This window comes from Coptis chinensis, chromosome 4, assembly GCF_015680905.1.
Source record: "Coptis chinensis isolate HL-2020 chromosome 4, ASM1568090v1, whole genome shotgun sequence".
In the NCBI taxonomy this organism is placed as follows: Eukaryota; Viridiplantae; Streptophyta; class Magnoliopsida; order Ranunculales; family Ranunculaceae; genus Coptis; species Coptis chinensis.
The window spans coordinates 83,454,201-83,463,665 of NC_141459.1; the positions used below are offsets into that span (position 1 = coordinate 83,454,201).

The 9,465-nt window shown below is 38.1% G+C and overlaps 1 protein-coding gene across 2 annotated transcripts; it reads right to left on the minus strand.

Annotated features, from left to right (window-relative positions):
• On the minus strand, window positions 1-9,236 carry LOC147505187 (phosphorylated adapter RNA export-like protein). 2 transcript variants are annotated; one of them, XM_086557756.1, is made up of 5 exons: window positions 8,697-9,236; window positions 8,524-8,629; window positions 5,197-5,340; window positions 458-791; window positions 1-326 (listed from the first exon to the last, which is right to left on the minus strand). In XM_086557756.1, the coding sequence occupies exons 1-4, from the start codon at window positions 9,083-9,085 to the stop codon at window positions 558-560; spliced, it is 873 nt and encodes a 290-aa protein (XP_086413882.1). In that variant the 5' UTR covers window positions 9,086-9,236; the 3' UTR covers window positions 1-326; window positions 458-557. The 2 variants fall into 2 exon arrangements, with proteins under 2 accessions (XP_086413882.1, XP_086413881.1); XM_086557755.1 differs by having other exon boundaries at window positions 1-350.
• Between the last annotated feature and the right edge of the window lie 229 nt (window positions 9,237-9,465).

The following is a 9,465-nucleotide window of genomic DNA, read 5'->3' on the forward strand; positions in this document are numbered from 1 at the left end:
TTCACCAATACACTCTAGTATGGCTTTAACATTGTAATAAGTCATCATGAACATAAGACATTCGAAAAATATTATGCTTAACAGCTTAAGTGTGGACATCAGGCCCACTTTCTGCAGTGGGTGGTTGAGTCAACTGGGTAACACATTGAAGTATTGAACTGCTAGAGGTAATAATAAATCTTACATTTTCCATTTGGACCAGAATAATTATAAACTCCATCAAGGTATAACCCTTGGAGATTTGGAGCAGGTACTGAATCAGACTCTGGCATGAATCACCCCAAGTGTCTCTATTGTCCAAAAGCACGGTGTCGCAATGCATAGAGCTAAAAACGAAGATGTCAACCTTTCTATAAAACCCAAAAAAAGAAAATGCAATTTACAAAACCAAAACTGGAAAACATCAAGTAAGAGCAACTTGCTTATCTTTATGAAATAAATTTTTGATCCAAGTTACCTCAGCTGGGAAGAGAAGGGACTAGAATCTGCCTCAAAAGCAGTACACAGAAACAACCGCATATAAATTCCTTTTCGATCAAATCTCACATTTTCTCATGTCAATCTTTTACTTCCTCTCCAAGCAGGTCGGCATAATCTACAGGTACCCTTATCCTACTCAAGGCAGATACACGTCCATTATCAGATGATGGGCGACCCTCGTCCTGTATTTGAGAACCATCTGAAGCTTGGTCTTCAATCTGATCAGAAGGAGCATGTGCAATTCTTTCTGAATAATGGACATCTTTATCTTGTGTTGGTCCTTGCCGAAAATTCTGTTTCCTAAATTGCTTCTGCAAACAAGATAGATTCCAAACTTACAAATTTTGTAATCAAGTAAATGAGCAAGAAACTCGGTAGTAATGAGGTAAAATAGGAAGACACGATTCTTATCATTACTAAAATCTGAAACCGCTTGAAGATAAATAACACCAAAGCTTAATGAATAATTACGTAAAATTTTAGGGTAGCACAAATATAACAACGCTACAAGAAACAAATTAACAAACACAATTCAAGTTTGCTGCATGTCATAACCATTGGGGTTTACCCCAACTGTCTGAGATCCTAGATATTGTGTCCGAGGAAGGCTTGCTCTTAAGGTAGTCGACTTGTGAAACCCCGTGAGCTTGTGCCTTTGGGTGGATAAGTGGGAACAATATCAACTGTTGTGACATGGTAGGTTGCCCCAAATTTGGTATCAGATCCATGGAGTGCTCGCACCCAAGGTTGTGAGACCCCATGACTGCCATGAGGTTTATCCCACATAGGCTAGAAAGTAGGAACCCATCCAAGATAGTGGATAACTTGAATCGGGTGTCACTTTACTTGTGTTGAGGAGAAAAAACATCATTTTCAACACCTCACGCCAATGGCCGAGCAAGCTTTTGGTTTGGGCCTTCGGTTGTCTAAGTGGGTACAATATCAACCGTGGTATGTCGTGGTCATTAAACAGTTAAATGTGTGATGGGAACTGTTCAAACTTAAGGTCCATCCTGGTACCAAGAAATAGTATAAAATAGTGTTTTGAGAGAGGAATAATATCTCAGTTCAACGATGGAGACGTCACATTTCTGGGAACATTAGATTTCGGTACTATGATATTAATGATCACAACATTGTCACATGTTAGATAGCATTCAGGAATGCACACTCCTATAAAAAAAACAATAATACTTAATTGCAATCAAGTACAATGAATCACCATTGACAGAACAAACAACTGAAGTACTAAAGAAGTGTGGGTTCAACAAATACGAGGTACAAGTGCAAAAGAAGTATCCATTAGGTATCATTATTCGTGTTGTATCCTTTGAAATTATGAATACAAATGAGTTGGCCATATTGACGAACAAAAGCATCACCCAGCCCCCTAAAAAGAAAGAACGAAAGAAGCGTCTCTGAAATAAAAACTGTCAACCCAATTTTAAAAACCACGAGCCAGGACCTTCACATACAAAATACAAAAAAGTTCAGAAGGTTGCTTAAGGACATAGCTACCATTTGTTATAACCACCTTGCTCTTATATCTCTATCAATATGTCCCAAGTCCCAATTGAAGGGGATTCATAATGGACTCCTCAAAGCAAGCCAAAGTAGGAGACAAGAAAGAACCAACAAATACCCACTCCCCAAAAACCTTTCCAAGACGGCCTACCACAATATTTGGGCGTAATGAAAATAACATCAATAGTCGTTTATGCGGCCCCCACAAATGTGGCCCCATCCAATACAAGCCCATGCTCAGAGCACAATTTACAAATGACTTACCAACAATAAAGCCCATGCTCAAAGCCCCAATTTATAGCCTACCTACCTACCACAACGAATCTTTGACATTTAGGCGCGTGGTCTTGCGAGTCCAACAACTTCCAGTCCACATTCAAGAATAAACTCCATCACTACATCCATCACTGTGACAGTTCTCCAAGTTCATCCCACGATTCGAATACTGGAGACGAGGAAGTAATTGATCACCAATCCAACCTATAAACCCAACACTTGTTATTTTCCAGAACTACGCCTTGAGACTTGATCCAAACAATTCAATTGGGTACGTAGGCAACTTCATACGAAGTTTAGTCTCATCTTTCACAAACACTAATCTCCTTCGCGATCTCAAAAATCACTTCCGACCGCAACTGGTTTAGCAAATCTTGCTGAAAAATCACTTCAAAAAGTTGGCGCATTTATTTCTTCAGATTTTTGTTATTGTTCTCCTATTTTTTTAGACGACGGTCGACCTGAGTTGTTGGATATGCAATATGAATTTCCACTCTCTCGGTTGCAGATGGCTGTTGAAAACCATCGTTGCTCTTGGAAAGGGAATTCCATTTGCAGAAGTTGAGTGTTAAACTTGAGCGGCAAGAGGAGAGCCCTCACTGTGGATCCTTCTGTGTTGAACTTTTCGAAAAATAATTCATATAACTACAATATGTTTCAACAAGATTTGCTAAAACACACCAGTTGTTGTCGGAAGTAATTTTTGAAATTGTGAGGGAGATTATTGTTTGTGAAAGATGAGACTGGACTTTGTATGAATTTGCCTACGTACCCAGTTGAATTGTTTGGGATCAAGTCTCGAGGCGGAGTTCTGGAGAATAACCAATGTTGGGTTTTATAGGTAAAATCGGTGATCAGTTACTTCCTCGTCTCTAATATTCCAATCGTGGGATGAACTTGGAGAACAGTTGGAGAACTATCACACGATTTTTAGTGATAGAGGTTATTCTTGAATGTGGACTGGAAGTTGTTTGACTCGCAAGACCACGTGCCTGAATGTCAAAGATACATAGGTAGGTAGGCTACAAATTGGGCTCTGAGAAGGGGCTTTGAGGCTTGAGCATGGGCTTTATTGTAGGTAAGTCAGTTGTAGATTGAGCTCTAATCATGGGATTGCAGGTAGGTCAGTTGTAGATTGGGCTATGGGCTTGTGTTGGATTGGATTGGGCATTATTGGGCCACATTTGTGGGGGCTGGAACAGTCTATTTCATGGTAAGCTGGTAACCCCTTGTTGAGTAGCCATGCCTTATGAATTCCTGATCTTATCAATATAGTGACAGGGTTACCGTGTATATACTATATAGCCAAGGGGTAGGATACCAAGAGATCCCCAATATGATCTCCCCACCATGGGTCATTTGAATGTCTAACCGTATATAAAATATTGCAAAATTGATATACAACATTACATAAATCCTAAGACTTGACACTTCCTTTGACGCGGTTTGACATATACGAATGACCTGATTTTTTTGTGGATAATCTTGGGAGATGATATCCACAGAAAATCAGCGCTTCCCTCCTTCCTCTTTTGGGTTGGGTGGTTCATTTGGGGAACTTATTAAAGATGGCTACCTATCCTGCCCCTAAAGGCCCAAAGTCAACTATAAAATAAAAAATGCATGCCCTACATTTTATTACCAAAATCTTTGGTAATAATTGTAAAATTGAATCTAATACTAAAACTGGTGAATGATGTGATTCACGTGCAAACACAGTTTAAGGTAGAGTATTTTTTATAGCACGCCCACTTTTTCGTATATTTAGTTTGTTCATTTCTCTCTCAATTGTCCATTGTCTAAAATTTTACATGATTTAGATAGACACTAAATTTTTGGATGACTAACACATTGCAAGCATAGACTAAATGAGGAGAAAAAATTCCTTTAAGTACCCAGATCATGAAATGAGATCACATTCACAAAAACTAGCCAGATCCGTCTCAATTCAGGATCAAAACATATGCGAGAACTGATAAGAGGAATTCAAAAGTCAGAAGTGAACGTGAAAACTGAATGACAACTTCCAAGTTCCAACAAAGTATCACATTTATACCAGAGAACATAAATTCAGGACGAGTAGATTAAACTTTAAAGTGATGGTTTGATTAGTAAGAAGCTCACAACAAGAATGCTCTTTTCACTCTCCAAAAGCCCAAAAGCCCAAAATTTCAATATATTTTATGTTATCTAAAATATTACCTAATATTTTGCCTGGTTATAAGTTTAGAGAAAGACCAAGGAAGATGTATATACAATTGGAAAGGTAAGTTACTACTTACTAGTAAGTTTCTACAATCTCCATGTCATATAACTTTAATTTCACAATGGAAGGCACTTTTAAGCCGTCAGTTTTCTTGTTTGTTTAGCGGTAAAGGACAATAATTCCTACTAACCAAGTTCTTCAGAATTCAATTCTAACATTATTTCCCTGGGTGGCTGTTATGTTGATGAAAATCACAGGACATTTACAGTGCTAAGCAGATGAAAATCATAGGACAATTACAATGCACTGCTTTGCGTGTAATATACCAAGGTTTCAAAGATTACATCTAAATTGTACTTATTCACAGTTCCAATTTCAGAAAATTTGTCTAAAACAGCTTCTTTGGGAGTAAGTAGAACTTGCACCATACCAATATGGAGATTCTAATGATTTGCCTTTTCTGTTTATCTATTACTGAAAGTTGACACTTGTAATTATTGTATTAAGGTCAGTTCCTCGTAACATTAGTAACTTGAATGCTAAATTTGGTGGAAGCAGAATTTCTACAATGTACCAATGTATGTCAAATGTGTAACGTACTACTAACCGAAAAATAACAATTCAAGGCAAAAAGAGACTTAGTGAAGTTCTTGTGCACGAGTGTGTGTGTGGAACTGTGTGTGCCAGAGAAAGTGAGGGAGGAGAGGCACCTCTAGTTCCTTCCCCTTTGTCATTATTTCTTTATAAGCTCTTGGTTCACGGGTTTTCAGAATGTTCCATAGTATGCCACCCCCATTGCGAGCACGCTTCCCATCAACAGTCATCTGACCTCCACAAGCTTGAATAGCATAAACCTAAAACCACAATATGAAATTTTCAGAGCAAGTAACACAATGAAAAAAAAACAATTCAACAATGGAAAACCATGGGCGGCAAAGAAAAGATCTAAACCTTGTAGTGCATGTACTTTGTTGTCGATGGGGGTCTATACATTTATAATAATCATAATATCAATACAGTAGGCATGAGGTAGGTATCTCACATAAATACAACAAGAGGAACTATGAAAATCGAAAACTACAAGGAGAATGCAAAAAATAAAATACAATAAAAGGGGTAAGGGACTTCAATCAATCCATCTGAACATAAAGTCTCCATATGGTGTGTCTCTCCACGGAAAGTGAATTCTTTGATCGATATAATAACTTCTGCCAAAGACGACACACAACCATCAAAGTGAATCCTATTCATTCCCAGCCGCAGAACCTACATGATGGCAAAGGGTAAAATGCCCCACAGTCAAAACCCTTCAGAGAATTTACCCCTAGAACCCAAGAGACCAACGACTCTTTCACTGGATGAGGAACAACCCAATACACCCCAGATTGACTCGCAAAATGACTCTAGATCTCCCAGGAGAACTGACAATGGATGAGAGCGTGACTAATTGACTCGCCATTAGCTGATTAGCCATACACAAAAGGCAGAAGTTAGCAAAACAAATTTCTCCTTATTAGGTTATCTATGGTCAAGATCTTATTATGAGTTGCACACGACATGGAAAAGGAGACATGGCAAGGCATTATTGCTGACCAGATATAAGAGCTAGGAGAATCAAGAATTATGCTACCCCGACGGACAAAAGGGAGATGAGAAGCAAGGGACAAATATAAGGATTAGGCAGAGAATTTCTTATCCCTGCCTATAACCAAAATATGAAAATCTGATTCCGATCTTACAACTAATATCGCCTCTAGCCTCAACATAAAGGCAGCAAAACTTGAAATGTCACAATTTGTCATGGCAACATAAATGCTCAAGTCCCAACTAAAATTACCATTATTAAACCGCATGAATTCTCAAATAGGACGATTTTTATAAATTGAGATTGCAAAGTCTCTTGGGAAATCCAAAAACGGTCTCTCTGCTATCCACCCAAAATCTATTTCTGCCCTGTCTCCTAGACCATACCTGATCTCTCTCGCTCTCTGAAAACCCTCAAGACCTCTCTGAATACTCTTCCATACCTTGCTACCCCACACCCATAGGGCCTAAACTATTACCACTGTACCAACCTAGTTAGTTAGTCTCACCAATAGGTAGATTTGACCACTCCTCTCCACAACATATCACGGTCCTCCCCAAACCTCCAGAGCCACTTGCCCTTTAAGGACATATTGAACTCTAGGATCCTCCGCAATCCCAAACCGCCACCTCTCATGGACAAACACACACTCTCTGAATTACTTAGGTGGTACCTACGGTTCTCCTCAGAATTGACCCTCTACCCTTTTGAACATGCAGTGAGGCATCAGAAACAGAAACATAAAGTAGACACTGGTAGATAAAGAGCTCTTAATCAAAATCATTCTCGCCCCTCTTGATAAGTAGCAACATTGCCACCTTTCCATCTTCCAACGGAGGATCTTAATACTAGGTTCCCATATAATGCCCTCCTTGTGCTAGGCACCAAGCAGAAGCTCGAGATAATATTCAGAAACCACACACAATAGTGTCTGCCATCCTATCTACGTCACTTGTATCAACCGCCCCAAACACCTTGCTCTTTGACATAATATGCTTAAGGCCAAAAAATGCCTTCCGCAATGGAATCAAAGCCGTGTGAGGTCCTCGCTTAAGAAAATCACAATATCATCCATTCATCTACAAACTTATCAAACCTTGTAATTATATAAAGTTTTGAGTTTGCTCCCTCAGATAAAGTATAAATACCTCTTTCCCCTCATTAGCATAATTTGCTCTATCTTTTTATTGCTTCTCCCTCCCTTACTTCGGCCATAATCGGTAGCCCCACCCCTTAATTCCGGACTAGTGAGAGGGCCGCAAAAGGACTTCCAAAACATTATGAGCACAAAGGAACAATATGTAGATGAAAGTCATGATTTCCTCAAGTACGACTAGATTGCAGGCCTATTAGGCCCTTTCTCAAGTCAGGAAGTAATAGGTTATGAATCTTGACGAAACTAAAGGAAGGAAGAGCAAAAGAAAGATGGAGGAAATTATATATTAAAGAGGAGGGGGGGGGGGGGGGGAGGCACTTATCGTACCCCTTGTAAAGGGAATTCAGAGAGAAATACCAACACAAAATTCAAGGAAAAAGATGTTTCTTGAACTTTCACAGATATATGCAGTAAAAAAAAAAGGTCACTAATTTCAGGCATCCCACATACCATGTTTGACAAAGTTTGATCACTGCAGCTGATGTACAGACCTGCTGAAAAGGATGAGCACATCAGCCAAACACAACATCCCTTTTTTTGAATAAATCATCACCACCAGTCATGATCAAGATTTGTCCTCGAGGAAAAAAATTCATCAGAACCAATGATATCTTTTTCTATCCAGCTTTATCTGGAGCTGTAGCTTCAGTCTGGTCTCGTTTTTCATTTTTCTATCTATTTCTATCCAATTCATTTTTGTATCTACTTTCACCAAAAGATTATTTTAATGCAGTCCAACTCTCCATTCAATCCAACTAAACATCGTCATTTCAAACTCTCTTCATATGAAATTCTTTGTACAATTTACCATTTCTAGTCTACCAATTTCATCTAAGTATAGGTCTGTATCTACTGGTCAATTCATCTTTAACGAAAAATACACCCCACTATGAAAGTCCTTCATTTCCAGTAGAATATAAGCACAAATGCAAATTATCAGATAATGAACAACGCTAAATCTCAATAAGATGGTCACTTCACAACAATCTTTCAGATCGGAAATTCATGGAATAAACAACTACGTGTTCCAGCAGTTTAACAAATTAAATTTTGGATTTTTTTTCGAAAACATTTGCCATAGCCGAAACACTCAAGTGCATTATTCTTAAGATTTTGAATTTGTAGTCCACGCAATATCTCCATCAAAAAACCAAACACATCTAAATTTGGTTTCAATACAATTGCATTGAAAAATCCCAACACCAAATGCAGCATATAAAAACAACAATAGAAAACATTTGTTTGTTTCAAAATCCTTAACATCCTTAACTAAACCTAATAAGGAAAAAAGATTACCTCTTGAACAAGGTCACTAACAGCACCAACACCAAGACACCCAACAGCATTCCAAATCAAATAAGATTTCTTCTCCTTCAACTTTCTACATGTCTCCAAAACAAACCTGCCCAAAACAAACACCATAAAAAAAACTAAAACAAAAAACAAAAGGGCATTCTAGTAATACCAACCTATTAACATCAGTAATAGTAGAAAGCGGTTTCTGCTTCTTCTTATTCCTCCTCTTCCTATTCTTCTTCTTTTTATTATTATTTATTTCAGTGGGTCCCATTTCTTTATTTGATAGATTGTTATCCTCTTGTTCAGTAATATTATTATTATTAATAATAAGTTGTTGTTTTTCATCTTCAATCTCTCCTTCTTCTATACTTTCCTCTACTACTACATCAATCATGTCCACGTCATCATCCTCCAACTCTTCTTCTTCTACTTCTTCCCCTATGATTTCAAGTATGTTCTCACTTCCTTCCATCATCATCAAAAATTGCTTCTCTCTATTTTCATCACTAAAACTCAAAACCCTATTTTTATACTTTCTGGCATAGTATAAAATCTCCATGCCAAACTCTTGTATTTTGATATTCCGATATATCGATCTCTGAAATTTTAGTTATAATAGATGTTGGGCACCCCATAAAAAACTTATTTAGTGTCTTGAACAGATTCTTTGCTGACCTATATCATCCCAAGGGGTGCTAGTCCCACTTTATGGGGTATCAATACCGCCGCCCTAGATGTTTGGGTTTTAATGATCTAACTTCCCATGGAGCTTGGGTTCAGATATGGAATAAACCCGGTCCCCCCTTAATTGAGAGCAACTTTAATGAAGAGAGATTGCCACTCTTTTTTTCATAAGATCATCACCACACCACTTTTTTATATGATCTGAATCAATGGAGGTGAATTTCACAACTTTGAAGTTTCAAAATAGTAGCAAAT